This window comes from Rhamphochromis longiceps, linkage group LG13 (genome assembly GCF_057381845.1).
Source record: "Rhamphochromis longiceps isolate RC_006_pf linkage group LG13, R_longiceps_female_GT1.1, whole genome shotgun sequence".
NCBI lineage: Eukaryota > Metazoa > Chordata > Actinopteri > Cichliformes > Cichlidae > Rhamphochromis > Rhamphochromis longiceps.
In genome coordinates, this window is record NC_140569.1 from 5,383,235 (window position 1) to 5,406,886 (window position 23,652).

A 23,652-nucleotide genomic window follows, 5' to 3' on the forward strand; every position below is an offset into this window, starting at 1 on the left:
TGCTGATTTGTTTTTAAGAGAATACAAATGAAACATAGGACCACTATATTCAAAAGAAGGTTAATACTTCCATCTAAGGTGACACTGTATATATTTAGTAAGATTTTGGGAGTTTTAGCAAAACCCAGCAAATATTAGAGGAGGCATCAGTGACAACAGGTATGGCGTTTAAGTCAGAAACTGCACATAACATGGCCGGTGTAGAGATGCCTTGCAAATTAGTTTGCAGATTTGCAGCAACTGTAGGCAGAGCAAATCTGCCTCTAGACGTGACGTCCTAGCCTGACCGGACTGACACCATGCTTGAATTACTGCACAGGCAAATTCTGTACTTTTCTTTTTGTTTTTCAATGAGTGTTTAGAATTTACTTGACTTGATAATTATGGTAGTTGTGGTCATTTCATGGCTTTTTTCCAGGTGATTGTTTGCTTTCTTTTTGCAGTTGTTGCATTGTGGACTTATTAGAAAAAGAGGGTTTTCATTTATTTAACCCAAAAAGTTATATTTACAAAACAATAAATGTTGAGCTCATAAAAGAGGTCAAAGAAACAAAACGAAACTTTGAACTTGACAAACCAAACATAACCGACCTAAACAGGAAATGACACACAAGGCAGGTCAGACCACTATGACGCAACAGGGGGTAACTAAACAAAACACAGTCGTAAACAACAAAAACGATGCAGTACAGTCCAGTTTGTCAATAAATTAAACACCAAAGAAGAAAATCAAAACCACTAAACCCTAAAGACAAATATTGAATCAAATACAAAAGCTTTTTTTTAAATCAAAGAAAATACACATTCTCCCCCTTCAGCAGGAAGTGGTGGTGCGGTCCAATCATCCCCTCTATGTATTTAAGTGCTTTAAACCCTGGCTGCCATCTTTTGTTTGGCAACTCCCAGGGCTCATGCCAGGTAAGAGAATCAATGATTAGTCACAAAGCAAAAAAGAAATGAATTGGTATAAATGCATATGGAAACTAAATGGATGCGCTTACAAATAGGTCCAAATCAATAAACCTACTGCAAACTAAAATGTGTTGTTTTGAATGAAGAAACAAAGAATGCATGATAGTTACTGACTTTAGAGTGTGGCCATGGGTACAATCTAAATTTTGAATGTTGGCTTCAAAATCTGCATGGTTACCTCGCTAGGTGCCATTTGGAAGTTCTTTTAGTGTAGAAGCTTTCTGCACATGTTTTTGTGTGTTTCCTTAATGTTTGAAAGTCTTATATGAGATTTGCTTGGTCATATTGGCTGAGATGAAATGAAGATGCTTCCCATTAAATAATAGTTCTGTCCCTCAGGTTGTAATATCTTTGTATATATTAAGTACCTCCTCAGACATTTTTCATTTTTAGAGGTCATTAAGTTCTATGAAATCTGAAACTACAGTTTAGATTTGATCTTCTTAAAAATGTTTTAATTTCGAGACAAAGTAGATCTCCATCTCAGCCTCATCTCTCAAACAGTTACTAGTTGTTGGACTGATTTCTGATTTGTGGCCACAGAATTTGTCATTTGTTAGGATCAAGGTACAACCCCCACAGATGAAGCATGTAGCCAACATGGAGGTGCTAAAAGTTCATGTAGCCACCAAATTGGAGTCAATCCCCTCTCAACCACATGTTGAAAATGACCAGCATTAAAGCGTGTTTACAGATGGTTGTGTTTTCTGCATTCATAAGAACTGACTGGATTGTTTGTTTTCCAACTCATCCACCTTGATAGGTCCAGATAACATTTTAATCTTCTTTGACTCGACCTTTCCAGAGTTCAACACAGGTAAGGTTTCTACACACTCTTGCATTGCCCTTCCTTTCTCTAGGCACACATGTTATAGAGATTTGTGGTACAATAAACACTTTCACTTTAGCATCAATAACTTTTAAGATAGGTGATGCATATGAATTATAACCAGAATAAACCTGAACCAGACTCATTGTTAGAATTGACAATCATCCTGCAGCCTCATTCGCTCACACTCATAACAAGGCTCCTGATATTATCTATTTTTATAGTTCATCGATACAAAAGCTCTATTCATTAATGGGCAGTTTATAAGAGGATCATAAAACTTAACATAAACACACCGGGTCTCCTGACACCAGCATGAATTAACAGCTATTAATGTATCATGAGGGAATTGCACTGCAGTGCAGTAAATTCCTGTGTGGTCAATTCATGTCCCTGTGACAAATAGGTTATGAATAATAATAGATGTGTTTGTCGTAATCATCTGTGCGTCTTTATAATCCTGGTATAATTGGTCATTTTGTTTGTAACTTTAATGTCTGAATTTTTTCTTCTTCATTTAATTCTCTTGTAAGACGGAACAACCAATAATGTGTGTTAGTGAGATGTGAATAAACATTTTAAGAGATCAAAAAGAAGAAGAAGAAGAAGAAAAAATGTATGTCAACAAACTACTGATAAACTCATGTGTTAAGTCAGGTGTTATACGAGGTAGGCTGGTCCGAGAATTATGCTCCTGAATATTTATTAATATAAGTATACTTACTTATAATTTTATAATTAGAAGTAAATAAATAACAAAACAAATAACAGTCTTCTCATGTCCCAGTCATAAGTTATACAGACCAGTGGGTGACCACTTAGTGACCACCTGGCAACCAAGTTTGCTGGTTAAAAAAATGTGGATTCTCCTTCATTGCGTTAGTTGCTAGAGATCACAAGGATTTGGGGTTGCCAGGGAGTCACAGACTGGCCTCTAGGACTTGGCACTGGGGTTTGAGAACATTGTAATGTGTATTATTGACCTATATTATATTTTGGAGAAATGTTCTGTTCTGGCACCTACTGCCTTCTACATGCATAGACATAAAGATGGGAGGGGCAGCAACAAGATCAGCACAGAGCAGGCATCAGTTAAAATGGATATGACAGTGTAAAAGTCAGCAATTTCAAGAAGGGTTGCAAAGTGGTTTGCAGATGCACAGCAGCTTCAAAGGTTTTTTTAGTACAATTTTTGTTGACGCTAGAGTCATGATAAAAAGAAAGAATACCCCCTGGTTTCCAAAAATAAATAGAAGTGTATATAAACTGTCCTTGTTTTGGTCTTTGTCTTGGCTGTGTTGGTAAATACAACCAGTCTGAGGGGGCATCAGTGGATGCCATGACAGTGAATTAACAGGCCTTCATACAAGTGTGTAATACAAATTCTTTCTACACCTTGCATCTAACATACGCAGAACTATAGTATTAGAAAAAAGCTAAAAGAGAAATTAATAAATACTAAAGATTAAAATCTAAAGGGGAAACAAGCAAATTAACTGAAACTAAAACCAAGAAAACGAGAACAATTCTAACAGCTCTGCAACAATACAGTGTAAGAATTCTTGATCTCAAAACTTTATGGTGGCGCATTTTAATTAAACCTCATTAGACTCCTCAGTATTCAGTAGACACGCTGGCTCGTTGTGTACATGTCACGCTTTGTCTCTCCTAAGAGTGAAATGGACACGCATGCTTAAGTTGCAGTACCAGCATAGGGAGATAATATATTTAAAGCCAACAAGCCACTAGTCACCAAGGAAGGTATAAATTCCAAGCTCCTTTTAAGCCAGAAACAATAAAGCTAGGTGGCTGGTGTGTATTTATATGCAAATGTGTTAGTAATGTCTCTTTAAATGTGTCTGTGTAGGTTCTCAGTCTCATCCATGGCATGGTAGTCTAAAGAACCAGAGCTCTGTTGTTCAAGAAACTTAGAAGTCCAGTCGTTTTTTTCCCCAAGCTCCTCAGTCTGTTTATGCTTTCCTATGACTATTTTCATGTTGGCTTGAATAAGATTTGAAGTTTTGTTTTACTGAAATATAATCTGCAACTGAAGCATATGTGTTCATTTCACGCTTAAGAGACGTGCCTATGACATGCTTTGCCGTGATATTGGGTGTCTTACTCTCTACTGCTTAATAGCCTCCTCTTTGCATGTTCCACGGTTACCCTTTTGTACCACTTTTTTCCCAAGCTCTTAGACTACCATGTCCTGGATGACTGAGAACCTACACAGACCATAATGCTGAGGCTTGTTCTTCTGTCAGGCAGATTTGAGTGTAAACAGAGCAGATTTGAGAAGACAGGTGGTACATGGGATCGTCATATGGTGCTACCTCATATGGAACAGAAGTATATAAATCTTATAAAGTTTGTATCTGTCTTGTGTGAAACTTGTATGAAAAGCATGCAATAGTGATCCCTAGAGAAATTATATAAATGAAACTTGTATGTTTTGTATACTTACTAAAACAATATATGAAAGTGGCCACTTTCATGAGTAAATCATATAAACCTTATATGATTCACTATATGAAGTAGGCCACATCTGATGCAAGTCTTTTATACGTTTTTTCTATTTCTTTTCCATATGGGATGGCACACTACAAAAAGTTCACATTTCTCAAATGCCTTAACCTTGCTAAATAAAATCGTAAAAGCTGTAGACAAATGCAAAACAGGGATTATTTTATAAGCATATTGAAGAAACCTGTTTGATCTAAACATAAAGAATGAAATCAAGGTTTTGCTGAACTTTTTTTAACTTAGCTTTTTTATTTAGAGAAAAGTTTGAATAACTTTAGATGATTACATAAAGTCAGTCTGGGTGACAAACTGATAGAACAAGAGGGAACACAGATTACACGATGACACAAAATGTTTTCTTTCTGAAGTTAAACTCTGACAAAGCAGGAAACCGGTCACCTCGACCTGTCAGCTGACCCTCCTGCTTATTGTCTCTCTGGTTATTGCTCACAAAATTAAGCTGATATAGTGCATCAATAGCTTCACTCCTCTTTCATCCACATCATTGCACTTTGTGTGGTGAGGGGGAAAAAAATACTCTCTTTGTTAGTGCAGAAGGCCACTTATGACAGAGCAGTGCGTGGTGGTATTGAGTAAAGGACGACGCTGACAGGGCCAACATTCTTCACAGCGTCACTGAGGCTGGCTGACTTACTGGCTGGTCGCTGGTTTGGTTGTGTGTGTGTGTGCGCGCACGCCTATGTGTGTGTGGAGGGAGGTGGACAGAGGACAGCAGTGTGCTTTGTAATCCTTCGTCACTCCCCACCCACCCCCTACCCTCATCTGCCTGACTCGGTTACTCGTCCTCAGACTGTGGCCCGAATTACCCGCCACAATTGGCCCGTAATGGCATAAAGATTGAGGTCTGGACGGGGCATTAATCACAAGGATGTGGCTCAGCTGACCCTGAGTCCTCAACAAGAAGGAGGTGACGCCAAGCGGATGTGAGAAAGGAGGCAGGAAGAGGGCAGCAGAGATGGTGCATTGAGACAGAAGTGAGAGATGTGGAAGCTGAAGGAGAAAAGAGAAAAACCAGAGTTCTGACCTTAAGAAGTAATCAGTTTTATTACTTAACATGTTCTGAAAAGGACACGAGGACATTGTATTAGAGCGTTGCACTGTGTGCACTAGGCTCCTAACAGAGACTGTGTGTGTATGTGACAAAATGCAGACTTGGCAGAGGTGATGTGTGATTGATTTTTGCTAATTTAATAGAAGACTCATTTCAGACTAAATGTTCTACTTATGTCTTAAATTTAGACCTTGAGCTTTCTAAATTAGAAACTTTATCTCCACCGAGCTGAAAATCATCTCTGACATAAAACTGAAAAGTTAACAAAGGGGATTTAAGTAGTAGCAGTTTTTTTTTAATGATAAGTTATCATATTTAAGCTTGAGCATCAAGAGCACATGTTTGGGAGGTATTGTAGTAACAAATAGGACTCAAACTAATAATATAACTACCACCTCTAAGGCCCCGAAGTTGGCTAACCTCATCCACTGGTGGGTGATCATATCTCCCCCCCGACCTGTTGTCCTGACTCCCCCTTGCCCTAGCATGTCTATTGTAATTCATCAATCTTTAGCCATGGGGATACAGGACTGGATACAGATGCACAAGGCAGGAATCAAACTTGCGAACCCCACGCGAAACACATGTGGTCTTACCACTATGCTATCCGGCTGCTATAGCTGGGACATCGTGTTTTTGGGTTTGAAGCACACTGAAAACAAGAAACCACAGAAACATGTGAGGGGAAAGACCATCTCTGAATCGAGGAGGCCTAAGGCTACTTTCACCATCTTACAATGCTGTGATTGCAGCCATTCCCCAACTCTCTGTGAATGGTACTCATGGCCTTTGATCAGTGGTCTTTGATCAATGGTTGTTGATCAATGGTCATGAAAATTTGCATATTAATGATCAAGGAACTGACCTCACAGCGCATTCATTCAGTGGGCTGGTTTCAGTAATTATGGAAATGTACTGTTTATAAGATTGGGGAAACCCGCAGTCAGCCGAGACTGAACAAGCCACTTGGATGAGTGAAGAAACATTTCTACCACTGAAAACTTTACGTCAAGATGATCAGAATCAACCTTTTGGGATTTACTTACCTGGATAATTGAGGATGCATCAAGATATAATTGGATAACCTCAGTTTTCAAGGACCGTGGCAAACAGTCATTTATTGAGCAGCTGTGAGGCTGACTAGCAGTTGTAGTTGGCTTCAAAAAGGAGGCTGTTATCAATACATTGCATCCTTAACCCTTTTAATCATCACTTTGGGCTATCCAATGACACCCTAAATGATGCTAAAAAGGCTCTGTTACTGAAAACCTTCTGTTACTGGCATGCTGATAGCAATCCTTTGATGTCATCAGTGAGTGACAGAGAGCTATCTTAATAATAATTGACATGATAGTTGTGGCAGTTTTCTATAATGTATTCAATGTCAAATCATATGTGAAGTACCAATGGTATTGTGTAGCCAAATGTCAAAATGTGGATCAGCTTTTAGTTCCATTTGTCTTCTGTTAGGTGTGAAATATAACCTGAGAATACATGTGTTGCATATAATCAGATGGCGTATAATCATTATTCACTGGTAATTAAGTCACTGTGCATGTATATATTCAAGAATACATTATATGTGTTTTCTTGTTGTCTGTTTTCCTACCCATCTTATCCTCCTGGGTGTATGACAGGTAAATTGCATGTATAAGTTGTAAAGCAGTTTGAGCTTAAGAGTAGCAGAAAGCTATTGCTTAGACAGGTGTCCCTTCTTTCTTGAGACACTTTGCATGTTTGCATTCTGTTTGGTGCTGCGTGTTGTCGTGGTGGGGGATGTCAGTCATTTATTGAGCTTCTTACATTGACTTTACCCTAAAAACACAGGCCCTCTTCATACTCAGAACCAGTTCAAAAACATCTCAGATCAAGATAAAAGGGAAAGTGAACCACTTCCTGCTGCCCCTGACGTTTGGGTATTGAGTGGAGTGGAGATGCCAGCAATCCACTTAATGTTAAATACTGTAGCCTTTTATCTTGAGGGAAGAAAATACAGTGAGCTAAGAGCATAAAAAGGAGCACTTATCTCCTCTTGGTCACTAATGGTGGTGACAGCAGCAGCGTTGACCCAATGTAATGTTCAGAGGGCTTTCAAGTTCCAGATGAGATTTTCAAAGGAAACAGTCAAACAGCATGTTAAATTGCTTCTATTAATATAACAATTACGCCTTTGTTCATAGTTTTCTGCAATTAAGCTCCAATTAAGATGTACACCCTAATGTAGTTGTTTGATTAGACATAAATATGACATTAAAAAACATGAAAGAAATGCCCAGTGGAATAAACTGGTAGTTCTTAAGGTTATTTTAAGGTAAAAGAAGGAATATATAAATGATTACTGACATGAAAAAATTGTTTAACTGGATGTCTTTACCTCTGTATTACAGACTGTGAATGATCTTGAAATGCATCCAGGCATTAGAGCAGTGTAGCCACTAGATCCCCCACGGCTTTTCCTTAGAAAGGATATATTTTGGCATTTTCTTCTGTTTAGAGCCCCACATTTGCATAAAAGTGTCTAATTCAGAAGATTCTGGGATCACCTCAACAAGCAACCCCCACCGCTTTATGACAAAGGGATATAGTTGATTTAAAAGCATACAGGAGCCATTTATGAGTGCAGCAGAAGGAGACATGGATTTATTTTAAAACGATAGTATTTGTACAAATGTTGAGCCATATCCAGGTTTTATTGAACAACATCTTACTGTGATGCTCTGGCAGGGAGGTACACATGGATGGAATGTAGTTATTGTTTAATTTGTATATTAAACAGGTCATTTGGCTTGTATGGTGAGAAATGTAATGGAAGTGCTTGTTCTCGATGTCCCCCCTTTGCACACACATTATGACAAATAGGAGGCAGTGATGGTTGTAACCAGGGACATTATAAAACAGAGACAGAGAACAGAAAGTGAACAGGATACAATTCAGTGGCCACTATATTAGGTACACCTGTGGAATCCACTTTATAAAAAGCATTTCTAACTTAACGAAGCCTTTAATAATTAGATTTGGTACATATTAGTAAAGCAGGGGTGCTTTAGATACCTAGGATGTTGCTGGCAAATGGAAATCGTGGAAATTCAACACCATCTTTCTGCGATACATTACGTTTAAAGTAACGTTAACTTTACTCTGTTTCACAGGATGCTGTGAGAGTCGTTGTGTAACTCTAGAAACAGTGTTGGATGACACTGTCTGTAGTTCTGGCTGATCTTGTCATTTGACCTGACTGACATCCTGAGAACACCAATCAATGCGGTTTCCCAACACCAGAGGTAACAGTACACACAGTTTCAGACTGAATATCAACACAAAGAAGCATTTATTCTTTTTAAATTGTAAATGTGCAGATTTAATGCTCATATGGACAAATACACGGTGGTGAGCTGCCCTTTGTAAATCCAAATCTCAGCAACAAATTGGTGCAAAATTACATCAAAATGCCTGAAAGAAAACAGTAGGTAATACATGTGCATCAAAGACATCATGTTACTTTGTATGCAGTGCAGCTGATAAAGGTGACTTTACAACATTAAATGGAGGTTTGATACGAGAGATAAAGGGAAAGCATCTTAACATCACATGAAATGTTCTGTGATGTACAAAATAAAGAGTTAGAAATGAATAAAGACACTGAGGGCACAAGCAAAGAAATGTGATTACTGCACAGACTTCCTTTATAAAATTAATTATCTACAGTTTCTGTTTAAAAAAAGAAAACAAAAACAAACATTTGTGAGTTAATTAAAAAATGTTAAACCGCATTTTGCATTTTTAATAAATAATATATACTGAGATGTGTTATATTAAAGTTTGTGTTACGGATAAACAGACTTGAAATATCACGAGGGAGGATGTATATGGTAGCTTCACAGTAATGAAAAAATAAAAAAGGCATATGAACACCATCAGTAGTTTGTGTGTGATACCGACCTTGAGGTTACATCGCAGCCCAGAATAAACATCATGTTTGGAAGATCAGTTGCATAATAAAATTCCACAGAGGGTTCTAATGTACGGGTAAAGCATTTCACTTATAGTGCATATACAAATGTGTGTATATAAGGCCCAGAGCTACAGATAATGGACCTTTTTCATCACAGAGGACCTGAGCAGATATTAAAACCTATAACTTCAACTGTGTAGGGAAAAACAAACCACACATATTTCATAAAACACTTTTTTTTTTTTACTTGCATCCAATGAGCTTCATAGCAAAAATGCATTTCTTTGAATTCACAACTTCAAAATTAGCAAATTAAACTTTTTCCTCTAGTGAATCATTGTAATAGACCTCCGCCAACTAAAGACTTTTGCAATTATCTAGTTAAATCGGTGTTCTTCTTTACTGGTTTTGCTCCTGAGTCTCATTGGGTTTGTAAATCAGGAGGACTTTATATCAACTATCAATATCTTTTGACTGGAGGTCAAAGTCATTTAGTTTTGTTTGGTGAAAAACAAGTTCTATTTTATTTTCTCTGTCAATATGGCAGACTGTAGAACCCGGGAGAGACAAAACCACATGGCATGAAAATGGAAAAGGTCTGCCAGCTCCTCGTGGCAAATTTCAAAGAAAGCTGTGGTGGAGAGACATTCTCACTTTGCAAGTACTTCTCTGAAAATATACAGACGAGGGACAATGACAAAAACCTTGTATCTGGTCCAAGGAAGAATAAGACTACAAGTACCATTTACCCCTTTTGGGTGCCTGTGAAGAGAGTAGTTTCGCCCCATCTGTATGCTTCAATCCATATCCGTCCTCTTTCCAAACCACTTTAAGGTCAAGGATCATCCAACCCTATTTTTTTGCAGGCTTTGCCTTTGTGTTCACAATTCTCCATTGTGTCTAAAGTCAAAAATAGTGTGTCCAGTGAAATTCCCCTTTGGACGTTTTGGATGCGGTGGTACCTCGTTGAGGGCACATAGTTCATACACAGGTCCCTTGATGGTACACAATGTGTTTGCGGTGCTTCAGACCCAGGGCTCTTTCTTTCAAGTCCATCACTCGCTGCTGTGACGTGTCGACCAGAGCACTGGCTATGGCGATACCTGCAATCCCAGAGACAAAATAGGGTAATCAGTGAAAGATGGGCAGTATTATGCTGTTTTAGATGGGCTCAAATTTTACTGAAAGTGTGATGTGACAGAGGTGAGATAAATACGGCTTGATCAAGGTAAAACTACGACCACTTTTTGAGAGTAGATTTTTATACGTGCCTGTGTTATTTGTTATAAACCCATGTTTGTCCTTATACAGAAATAATTAAAGGGATGTAGACAAGTAGTACAAAACATTGATACATTTATCGTAGAATATCACTTCACACCAAGAAAGGGTGGACACATGTTGCAACTGACATGGTTGATTATCTCTCTAGATAGTAAAGTGGCATAGTGTCTTTCCTTATCTACAAGCAGCTAGAAACAGCTAATTGTTACCAAAATTGAAAATAACCCTTTTTCAGAAGTCCCTAAAAGAGAGAGGGCTAAAATTCTTTTTTTTTTTTAAATGCAGAATATCTTCATTTGTAAGAACACATCCTGCCAAGACAAGACTGATTGAAAAGACATTCTTTTTAAAAATGTCATTATAGCCAGTAAAGGAGAGTTGGGTCTGTCACCAATGATAACTTATACCTCACATGGTTAAATCTTTTCCATATCCAGTAATTATTTTCAGTGCTTAAATTGTGGAGTTCAAAGTGGAGTTCTGCAAGGATCTAAATTTGTACCTTCTATTTTTATAGTCCTTAGAAAAGCAAGTCCCTGTTTGTATCTTTTGAGTTTGATCAGAGAAGTGCTATTTTATCCTCGTTTGGACTTTCATATATTCACAGTCACACTGACAGAAAGGCAGAAGGCCAAGCTAAAGGTAGCACAGCTGAAGATGTTGAAATGACCAGAATGGACAAGAACAGAAGTGGGTATATCAGCGAGACAGCTCAAGTCAAGTGTTTTGGAAATGGTTTGGGCATGAGGGTTGGTTTGCACAGGAGGGATAATAGTTATATTGGACAAAAGATGTTGAATGGATGTAGTGAAGGAGGATGTGCAGAGGCTTGGTGTAACAGAGAAGGATGCTACAGATACGATTAGATGGAAATAGATGCTGTGGTGACCCCCAAAGTGAAAGGAGGACTGTGATTTATTTCTTTTATCTAATAATGTTAATAAAGCTTCTTTCTGGCCACAGCAGATGAATCTGCATAGTATTCTGCAAATTTCTATGCCAGAAGTACTTCCTGATGCAACCCTCTCAGGGATGATTTCCAGTAATGTTAATATTAAACTATTACTGATGGTAAAAATAAACAATAGGACAGATGAAAGTAAAGAGGCTGTGCCAGATTTACTAGATGGGGCAAATTGGCATGTGAGCACAATCTAGAAATAGTAATGATAGTTGTGGTTAGTTTTGCAGGTAATTTACAAAAGTTTTGCTGTTTTCAAAATAAAGTCAGAGTTCATTTCAATGTAACTGCCAAGACCTGTGCAATTTAGGTCACAAACTAAGAGATGATATTCAGCTGCAGGTAATTTACTAACAAGAAAGGCACAGCTTGTTAATTGTAATCAGTAACATATAAATATAGGTCATACGTATGTTGCATGTAGGCCTACATTTAATGTAATTAAATGTAGCCTGGCAGAGAGAGTCGTTTTAATGAACACCGGCTTCTGTAATTGAAAATATCTGATAAATGTTGGCACAATTATGTAAATTGTGTGGCACAAATGTTAGTAAATCAATTTGTTTGCTTAAGTTAAATATTCTCCATCTTATATTTTGTGCATTGAGGAAGGAACCTGATGCGTTTGACAGAGGGTCCATCACTGCACTCTGTTTGTAAATATAGAACAATATCTAATGCTAGTTGGTGCTGGTGGTACGAGTTAGTGAATCTGGCCCTATGGGAGAAAACATCAAGGTGAAATTCCTTAGCATGTGGCGATGCATCATCTTTTCAATAGGCACCTCTTCACAACATCCAAAAAATGTTTTATCAACATCTTTCTGAACTCAGTAGGAGGCAGCGGGGATAGCGCTCAGGTCAGTGAAGTATATCTTCCCGCCATTGTGTCTCTTTTCCTTCTTTTCCCTCTGTCTCCCTCTCACCATCCATCAGGATGTCACACCTCTAAAAACATCTTCTGTGAGTGAAGTTTGCCACGGTTTCCACAGCAGGGCTTACAGACATCAGGATGGATGCACCAAGCATCAGATGCCTCGGAGCATTGTGTTAGTTTGGCAGTTGTACTGTTAATGTGGTTTTAGAGTCATGGCAGCTTTGTCAATACAGCCAGTCCTCTCCCTGCCGACAACCGTGGGCCTGACAATGCATGGTCATTACGACAAGTGCTCAATCTGCCGGCATGCAGGAGCCAAATAAACAAAACAGGCAAATAGCAAAGGGAATCTGCCGTGCTCTTGATATGATTTGGATGCAGGATGTTTTCAGCATTTCACACTCAAGTGATTCTTGGGATATTTTTTTTTCTCCAGTGGGTGGAAAGGGGAAAGCTGATTACACAGTGCGTGACAGTGTGTACATGACTCTGCAAGTTTATGCATTTAAGTGTGCATTCACCTGTGCACAGTATTATGAGTATTTTGCAAGTTCTGACACAAGCAAACATGGCAGCGAGCGGTAATGTGCTCTGTTCTTCCAAAAAACATTGGAGGCAGATGATCAGCTAGCAGCACATGGTGTGTCGGAATATGGTTCATTACGGCTCTTTGTTTTTTGTTGGCAATAGTTTCATAGGTATGCTTGTTTGGCGACCATACATACAGGATTTGGCTTGTCTTGGACTTTTGGTAATTTGTAATTTGCTTTAAACTCCAGCAAGGATTGTTGCAGATTCTCTGCATGTCTGTGGAGTAAATACACGCCCATGCTATTGCTGCATTGCTTGTATGCTTATTCTATGCAGTGCCACTGATAACGCTGAGCTGTGTGCTTGGATTTTCCTCTTTTTCTTAAATTGGAATTTTAAAACAATATTTATTGAATATAGTAAAGACAGATTCCAGTATTCTTTAATTCATTTAAATCTGAGAAGTCTTTAACCTCAACAAAAGAGCTTAAACAACTCCTTTCACATCCTTTAAGGCTTCATAGATTGTTGGGACAGCAAAAAGATATATTTATTGCATTAACCTCCTACGACCTGGCATCCACATATGTGGACATCACATTTTGGGTTAATTAGACCAAAATACTCTACAGGGGCCTGATATCAAAGGGTGGGTTTTGATTATTGATTAAAATCGATTCTGGCTTGGATAACGTGATATTGATTCATTAAAATCCTGAATCGATTTTTCAATATAAATTTATTTTGCCCCAAACGCCAGAATCTCAGGTTAAACCTCACAAAATTTCAACAACCACCAAACAGCTAAAACGGTAAATGATAGCAGGAACACGGATTCTGCACAAAGACGTAAACACAAAGCGCGGACCCGCCGACGCATCAGAATCAGTGACATGTCGCATTTCTCACCCGAAGGCACGGACACGGTCGGGGCTGAAAGCCGACAGCTCACTGATTCTGATGTTTCGGCGGGTTCGCGCTTTGTGTTGATGCCCTTTTTGCGCTGATTCTAAAGCTGCAGGTTTTATCTCTCTCCAAACAATATTGACTGCAAAAGAAGATCCAAACTACGCTTCACATAAACATCGTCATGAATTCCCTCTGACTTTTGCTGTTTTGCTTCCACCACGATAAAAATCACACTTCATGCACAGCTCTCTCTCTCTCTCTGTGTACTTCAAGAACAGTTTCCCGTCTAAAAATCTCTGTTTTCTGCATTATTCACCTGCTTGTTGCACAAGTCTACCGTTGTTTACAGCGCTATCGGCCGCTGTTTTTTTTTCTTCTTTTACTTACTTCCGAAAAGAAAGCCTAATTTCTGCTGTTCAATACTGAACAAATTTAAACTTTAAACTATGCAAAATTGCAAAACTCTTAGGTGTGTCTCTAATCAAATCTCTGTAACTTTGCTCTGCTTCACTTCAGCAGCAGGTAATGTTCATATGTTGATTAAGGGTTTTCTTTCGTTTTTGATCTACTGCAGAATATTTTTATAAAATCCCAGGCCAGGAAAATCGCCTCAGTTTTATCCTCAGTTACTTTGACACAAAGGCATTTGATAAAATCTGGCAAGTGTCAGCTTTCTTTTTATAGATATAAAAATATGGAAATGTAATGCTGCATAAACTGAATTATAATATTTCTGACTGTCTAAGGCAAAATTTCCCTGATTCAAATCGATTCTAGAAATCAGTGACGATACCCAACCCTACTGATATCCACTTATGAGGACATTATACTGCTACTGTTCTATTGAAATTTTAAACGAATGTCCTCATATATGGCTCTCATTTTTCTTAGAAACAAAAATCAGGTAGAAAAAAAAAATCTGGTAATTCTTTGTTTTTACATTCATCGGGTCCCAATATGCCCAAATATCAAAGAGAAATTAAAAATGCATGCCGTGGAAGAGTTCGGGTCTTAGGAGGTTAAATTAAATTCCCCTCAATGAGAAGAGAAAAGAAACTTGAGGGTTTAGAAGTGTTTGATAAATAATCAAATGAAAAACATGAGCACAACAGATAATAAGAGGCATTTCTCACATTTCCTAAATCTGCTGTCACAGGTTTGTTACCTGGTTGTTTGCAACTTATTTGCTTACCACAAGAACTTTATAAAAAGACACATGCAGCAGGAATGTAATGTTTCTGTGGAACATTGAGCCATTTTCATTTACCTACATACATGCACTGCATCTGCACATTATCAAACACATGGCCTCACAATGAAAGATCACACAGAGTGAAAAAGCAAACCGAATTAATTTTCTAACGTGATATCTGAATATTCCTCCATCAAAAAAGCTTTCACCTCTGACAAATTGCCATCATAATTGTGTTGATTTTTCCAGGTGAACACACACATCTCCATTTGCAAAATTAAATTGGTCAAAAGTAATCAAATCATGCTGCAGGTGAGTGCAAGTGCTCATTTGCTGCCGTGGTAACAGAGCACATTAACGTGATTGTTTTGTCAGGTGAGTTGACGCATCATTAATCCCCCCACCCCACCTCACCCCCCTAACATGCACAGACCCCTCCAACTCCTGATGTACTAATAGGGTCATTAGCAGGAGACAAAATTCCCCAGGAACACATATCGACACAGACCCGATGTGGAAAACTGGGACTGCAGCTGGAAAACATCTGTGACAGGCGGAGCCTGCTTGCTAACCTGGTCACAAAACTCACAGTGAGGCCCTCCTATATAAGAAACATCAAAGCTTGGTTTTGTGTTTCCCCTTGAATGAAAGTGGGAAGCGTGCTGAGGATGCAGAGCAGTGGTAAACAGAAGAACAGAGCTATCAGCATTCAATGAAGCCAACGTAAATTAAAGTCAGTCAAACAGCAACATACTGATATTCAAATATTAATAGATCCACGAAACACAGATTTCAGTAAACATGACACATAGCTACAGTGGCTTTGAAGTACACATGTTGGGATTCAGATATCTAGGATGCTTTACATTAATAGTACATGACAGCATTTGGTGGTGGATTTCTTCACGCCTGCTAAGAGATCTGAAGTGCACAAATTTACATTTAAATATCTCTAAGTGTATTAGAGCCAAGAGGACAAAAAGGCAGACCAGTATGCCCAACAGTAAAACAAAACAACCAAAACCATGTGTCTTTAAAGTTGAAAAGCAGTCATTTTAGTGGCTACATGAATTCAAGCAGTGGTGCTCATTGGGGAGCTGACTTTGCCTCGACTTTCCTTTGCTGCGTTTTTCTTTTAAATGTATCTGATAAAATTATAAAGTCAGCAAGACCTTGAATCTCTTACTTGATCCGTATACACTTCTAAACTGATGTCCATCAATTTAATAGTACGCCCGCATTTTGGAGCAAAACAAAAGGCAAGTGGCAAAGGAAAAACAAGATAAGGGTTAAGACTTCATCATTCAAACCTGCACAATAAATACAGGAGTTGTTTGTGTGTAAATGCCACACAATGGGTAAAAGTCAACAAGCAGACAGATGGAGGAGTGGGGGGTGACAGGAGGGCGTATCCCAGTGGGTTAGATGGTTTCAAAGATGGAGAGGATCAAAGTATTGGAGATCCATTCTGGGTCAATGGAGCTGAGTTTCCAAGCTTTGCCCTCCATTTCCTGTCATGCAGCTCTCAAGTCTGACACTCAGAGGGTGACAGTGGGGGTGTAGGGAGGAGGGTTTGAAGAGGTCAACTCACAGAGTGGAAGAAAAGGACAATACAGCTACAGCAATCCTTTTAGGACACTCAGTCTGCTTATAAAAATTCATGTTGAGAAATGTGCTTATTTATAATAGCCAGACAGTTAAATGAGGTCGATAGAAATTTAATCATTGGGTATAGAATAAGATCCAAGAAGTATTTTGTCTCGCTCTTTAAAAATCTTTAAGAACAATTAGCATTGAAGCCCAAAACACAGAGAGCTCACTTTTCTCTCTTAAATCTATTTTCATAAGAACAGCATGTAAATTAAAAATAAATAAAAGTTGGCTTAATATTTATTTTTCTATTCTGTCCTTTTGGTGCTAATGTTTAGTCACAACTATAAACGGTAAAGCTTACTTGGTTTTGGGTCTCACACCCTCCCGCCTAATAAAGGAGACATGGAAATGTGTTTAATTTAATCTCGCTTTAATCAGGCATCAATTTTATTCATTGAAGGCTGTTAGTGATAAATAGCATACCATTCTAACTGATCAATTTTCTAATCTCTTCTCTATTAGCTGTAGTTTGAGCAATGTAAAAGAGACTTGGCAGCAGATGAGGATCAAGCATATAAACGTTGATACATTTTCTGCATTGCCAACTGAAAACAGGAAGATTTCTATAATAGTGTGATACACAGTTTGCACTGCTGTGACTGTAAAGCTCTGCTCCATTCAGTGGTGATAGTAAAATACAGTGTCACAGATCAGTGTCACATTGCATGACTGAGTCGAACTGTCAGAGAGACGGCCCAGTATTTGACTCCAGGATACTTTGGTATGCAGATGAGTTTAAGGTGAATGCAAAGTGTACCCGATCCAGTAACTACAAAACAAGTCTAAATCATTACCCTCGACAGTTTTTCATATGGCTTTGTTCAACAAACTTATCTTTTATAGTCAAAAAGCTCCACTTTGGTCACATCTGTCCAAAGGACATTGTTCCAGAGCTTTTGTGGTTTCTTCAGATGCAACTTTGTAAAACTAAACTGTGCTCCTGTGTTGTTTCTAGAGAGAAGAGGCCTTCTCCTGGCATCCCTTCCTAAAAAGCCTTACTTGTCTTTTTCTAATTGTACTGTCATAAACCTTAACATTTAATAATGTCTGACCATTGTACACTCTGCTCTGGGGGTGAATTTGATGGGGCATCCATTACTGTAATGCAGTCCTGTGACAACATTCTTTACGAGATCATTGTATAAAACATATTCCTACAGCAAAGAGTCTATACAACACTTAACGCATAGTATAAATAAAAGAATCTGTGAAAACATGGCATTTCCTGTGGATTTTAAACCAAAGCTCTAAATCTGATCTGCTCCGTGCAGCTTATGTCTATCATGATCTAACCAGGTAAAGAGAGCCATCGTTGTGACACTAAAAACTTTGGCTTTAGGCTCAACAAAGCTTGTTAACCTATTCATTTTCTTTCTAGCATACCCCTCTGGTCTCACTCTATGAGCTGAGCTAGTGTTACAAACATCTTGGCTTGTCAACACAAAAACAGTTTCAGCTGCATTTTGCACTTGTTGTTCTTATGTCTGACAGAACAAATGCATTCTTGTTTTCATCAGTCCAGCTGTCAGTATGTAACAGCTTGCATTGCTCTTTGTGTATATCCATGAACATAGCTTGAAAACACATTTCACATGTTTATGTAGAAGCCTCGATTTGAGTATTTTTCACGGTATTATTTTTATTGGAGTTAGAAATGTACATATCAGGGCCCTGTACTGAAGAACACCAAGGGGATCATTTCCTGGTTTCACATACCCTAACATTGTGTAATTACTTAAAGAGACCCAAACCATTTTGGGGACTAGGCCCTAAAGATGTTGATTTCTGCTGTAAATGTTGGCATTTAAACAAAGGATTCAAGAATTTACGCACTTTTTTTTGCTCACTTTTGAAAGCAGTCTCAGAGGGTCCCTATCTAGACACAGTTTTAACAGGTAGCTATACATGTAGTAGAACGACATGAAAGTCGAACCATTGTTTTGGTCCTGAGGTAAAAAAAACAGACAGTTGCTTTCCAATTTCATTGTTACTTCTAGAATAAAAAAGAAACTGCTGCTTAGCTGTTTTAAAATGGATTTTTAAAATATTTAAGTGTTCACAATGGAAATGCTAAAATGTTGTTTCCAAACAACAATTGTGCAAAGAGAGATGTTAGGCACATTCTGACCAGCTTTGTGGATCTACTAAGCTGTTCAATAAAGCTGCAGAATATTTCTATAAATCCTTTGTTTGCTCCCTGCACAATCATACTGCATCAAGGAGTAATATGGCAAACGAGGCTTAACTAAATTAGGAAAGTGTTTTATTAATGTGTCAACTCTTATCATTTTTTTTCCATAGTGGTGTATTTTTGCCCTATTCAGGGATAATAAAGTTGAATTTTTCTTCCCTTTCGGGAGAGGGCCAACGTGAGAATGATAGAGCAAAATGAGCAAAAGATGCTTTCTCAGGAGAGGGAACAAGGCAAAGAGAAGCCTTTTAGAGGGGTTTGGCTTATCTCCCAAATCTGTCCCCAAGTTTGACCATCCATTCAACATGTGCTTTATGGAATGACAGAATTTCACTGTGGATACTGTCCACAAAAACCTGTGGAAGGTGCTGTGGATTTTGAACTTCTAGTGGCATTGTGATGTGCCAGGATTAAGATGCAGCTGAGGTGAGGAGGGTATCAGGGTTCAGAAACTCAGAATCGCCTCTACTTTTTACAGATAATGTGGTTCTGATTTGCACTTCAGATCTGGAAATCTGCGAATGATGGTAAAATGGAACATGAGATGGGTAAGTAATAGTGGTATGATACCAAATGATTTTCAAACATGAATCAGAAGGCAAGATTGTATTCCACTTTTCACGTTTAGTCATTACCTCTATATTATGACCAAGAGAATGAAAATGTACTTTATCTGAACTTCATTTTGGGTGTATCCAACTTTAGAGAGCACAACACAAAGCTGCTGTCTGAGAAAATAGTCAGCTGTGGTACTTTTGGCATCTGTGCATGTTTTCCTGCAAAGCCCCTAGATCTAAACTCCAAACTCACTGGAGGATTACATGATGTATCTGGCTTGGGAATGCCTCAGGATGCTACACGAGAAGCCAACAACATTGGTCACAATATCTTCTTAGACTTCTGCAACCATGACCTGACTTTGGGTAAGAAGATGATGATGGATGGATGGAACAAGTATGGATGGATGGATGCCTACAACACTTGTCTTACTGTGCAAATCTGTTTTTGTTAACAAAGAGGTGTTACCTTGGGCTCTGTTCTTAACAATTCTGTAACCACTGATGTATCGCCAATCTTCTACTTGTTTTCACACATAATTCATTTTAGAAACTTGGTTCTGCTTCTTATCAAAACTGTCTTTGAAGTCTTCCTTTCTCTCTTTGTCTGTCACATTGCTTTTTCTATTTTTACTCTTGAAAGACTTAACATCTTACAGTACCTGTATTTCTCTCTTTTTTCCCCTTTTCTCATATATTCAAGGGCCTAACTGTGCTGCTGAATAGGCAGATTAGTGCAGGAAAAGGCGGCTGTGAATAGTGCTGTGCCTCTGTTTCTATTGACCCACTATCTAAGCTCAGGAGAGCGCCTGAGAAGAAAATGTAGCCTACAGTCTGTCTTTCTCCATCCTGAACTCTGCTGCGTTGAACTGAGAATAGTTGCACTCTGCTAAATCCACTAATATCATTGATAGAGCCGCTTTATGTACCAAATAATAAAAAAGTGGGAGGGGGGGAGACACCAGCTGCAGCAGATGGAGCAGAAACGGGTAAAACTGACATGAGAAAGTTCAATTGAATTGGGATGCAGAGACGGAGAAGTGGAGCCAAAAATACGATCTCTTGTTATTTTTTTCCATTCTCCCCTATGTCACCCATCCTGTCAGCCTTTTTCTCCTGCTCTGTCCATCATGTCAGGCCACTGTGACTTTGAATCAGTCAAACAGTCACACAGTGGTCAAGCTGTCGCGCTGAGCTCTTAGAGGCAGGCACTATGTGTTAGTTGTCCACTGCAATTTGGCTGACAACAGCTGTCAGCCGGTCTAACTGGAGTGGTTGCCTGCTATTTACTTGACTTTTCAGGATTTCTGATTGAATTATTGGACCAGAAAGTGAATCTATTATTAGAGAAATGGATTTGGTTTTACACAGTGATCTTTGTGTTATTTGCAATGTCACTGTATTTCTGTCTAGCTGGATCAAAATGAAGAAACAAGAGCTTCACACGGGAGCTTTTGGAGGCCTCTTCTGCTATCCAGAAAGGATGTTTCACATGCAGAGGTTAGCTCATGCAGCATGATAAAAACTCACACCATCCTGTGATACATGGAGAGTGCAGTTACACTGTAGCGGTGCAGGAAAGTAGAACTGCTCTGCAGCTCATGCAGTGCAACATGTCACACTCTAAAACTCATCAGATTCCCAAATTACCTCTCCAAGCAGAAAGAGTAACTGCTTGGATTTGCAGTCTCATTTTTCACTGATTAGACGTGGACACTAGACTCACCAGGAAAGCAGGAGCTTTGCCTTTAGGCGTACGCTCTCTTTATCATAAGTTTAGCAGAACCCTGGCTAATGCTTGAACAATATGCCAGTTTATCTGTGCTCCATTTATCGCTTGCTTTGAAAGAGGGTGAAAACCAAATCAAATTCGGCTGAAATAAAGAAACCTCTTAGAACAGCGTAATGGCTTAATGCTTAAAATGTGCCATTTGTCGCGTAGTTGCTGCAGTATGCACCAGATGTGCTGCAGTATGCACCAGATGTGCTGCAGGTACAGTAAATGACGTTTTTCAACTTAGGGACTGATTGCAATTAAATGTCTTCTCTGCTGGAGTCTGGATAATGAAAAGTGAGACGATTACTAAAAAATCCACACATCAGCTTGGAATGACGTCTTTTGGTGATTTACAGAATATCTTTAGTTGAATTGGAAGGTGATGTAGCTCTTCTCAGTAGGTGCTTTTTGATCAGTGTTTTTTGTGCTGATTATGTAAAACTAAGTGGATGCTGGACAGTAACTACATACCTTCCACTACATGGAAATCATGTAGATCGAAGGCATTTTTCTCTTGACATTTGCACTAACAGGAACTCTGAAGTGAAGTACTAGTTGCTGGGTAGTGGTTGGTAATGCAGTGTCGCCTTGTTGTGGTCTTTTCATTTTTTTTCAGCCTCTTCCTTTTCTTTCTGTGCTTTTTGTGAAGTGTTCTCTATTTTGCTCTTACCTGTCAAAACTATAATTTCCTCTGGCTTTTTTAATAGATTTCAGGTTATTTAGTTGTGTTTTTTTAAAGGTTGATGTTAAGAGCTCTTGTTTTTGTTAGCGTTACGCCTTTTTGTCCATTTAATGACCAATTAGCATACACTTATCTACACCAGTTATAGTGCACCTACGTTATATTAAGCAAGATGAGTAAGACTACAAAAACGTAGCACCAAAAAGTAGAATGGTTCCCAGGTCCAGCAGTGTACACACAGGAAAAAATACCAGGTACTACCTTGTACAGTTACTAGAATTATGGATAAGTTCCTGCAGTCTGAAAGAACCTGTGTGGAGGACATTTTCTATCCCCCGCCTTCGAAGAACAGTAATGGAACATTACAGAATAAGGAAAGAGTAAGCAGGATTTATTCTTTTTTTTTTTTTTTTTTTTTTTTTTTTTTACAGGAAGCTGAGAAACTGTGAGCTGTAAACATGGGGCTTCATTTTGTTTCCAGTTGTTCTTTCCCCCTCTTACATGTAAAGGGTCAGTTAATGGTAACACCTCGAGGGAGCAGAGCAACGCAGGGCAAGAAGAAAACAAAGATGATGCGAAGGAAAGCGAGCTAAAATGGGCACGCTCATCATAGATTCCTCTTGAAGTGTCTTTCACAGAGGGTGGGTGGAGCAAGCCTGCAGTGATTTCACCTTCATACATGCTAACATCAATGGGGGACTGCTGTCTGACCCTACACAAGAGCCTCTCTAGGGAGCATAAGGTTGGTAGGAGAGGAGCATGAGTGTATAGTAGGCGGGAAATTTGTTGTTACTGAAGCACTTTCATGTGGCGTTCTAAAAGTTGTGTTGATGTTCTACATTTCGTTTGTATTTCTGAATACTGTGATTGTCTGTGTGTGCTTATGTGGTAATCAGAGCAACAATAACAATGTCAGACTTCAAACACTGGTAACAATAACTGCTGTTCCACTGTGATGAAAAAGGCCTAAACATTCTCCAGAGAGCAGCCTGACTGGAACAATGAGCCTCGTATTGCCCTTAATTTTCTGAAAATGAGTCTAAACCTTCTGTGATGAGCTAATGTCCAAAACATCAGGTAGATTAAGGTAGTGAACAAAAAACATCATGCCAATTGTAGTACTTTCATTATAACACATTGCATGTGTGGTTCAGCAGTTAACTGGCTTTTTTTTTTAAATCAAATTTGTCAACAGTGAATACATTCCTATAATAGGGATTCTGTGTGTGTGCATTTAAAAAAAAAATCCCCTCTTGTCCTTGTGAGCCGTCTTTAGATTGGGTCGTCTACCAGAGGCCTGGAAGCTTGTATCTTTGCTGTTCCTAGGACTGCTCTCTTCTGGAAAGAGATCTGTTGTTCCCGGGATCTGCTGGAGCCACTTGCCTAGCTTTGGGGTCACTGCACCGAGTGCTCCTATTACCACTGGGACCACTGTTACCTTCACCCTCCAAATCTTCTTGAGTTCTTCTTTGAGCCCTTCGTACTTCTCCAGCTTCTCATGTTGCTTCTTCCTGATGTTGCTGTCATTCGGTATCGCTACAGGTGTCTTCCTCTGCTTGTCCACCACCACTATGCCCAGTTGGTTAGCCATCACTGGTTTGTCCATCTGTATCTGGAAGTATCATCAGGGCATACTCAGCACAGATGTTTCTGTATACTAAGCTTGGTTATGGCGTTCCATGTATGCCCT

General features: G+C 38.9%; 1 protein-coding gene across 1 annotated transcript in view; it reads right to left on the bottom strand.

Moving 5' to 3' along the window:
* Nucleotides 1–8,041: 8,041 nt before the first annotated feature.
* The window catches only part of atrnl1a (attractin-like 1a), a 318,106-nt gene continuing 302,495 nt past the window's right edge, over nt 8,042–23,652 (bottom strand). The window contains exon 31 of the mRNA XM_085427777.1: nt 8,042–10,451. Coding sequence (XP_085283903.1) covers nt 10,330–10,451 — 122 coding nt within the window. The 3' untranslated portion in view covers nt 8,042–10,329. The remainder of the gene's footprint in view (nt 10,452–23,652) is intronic.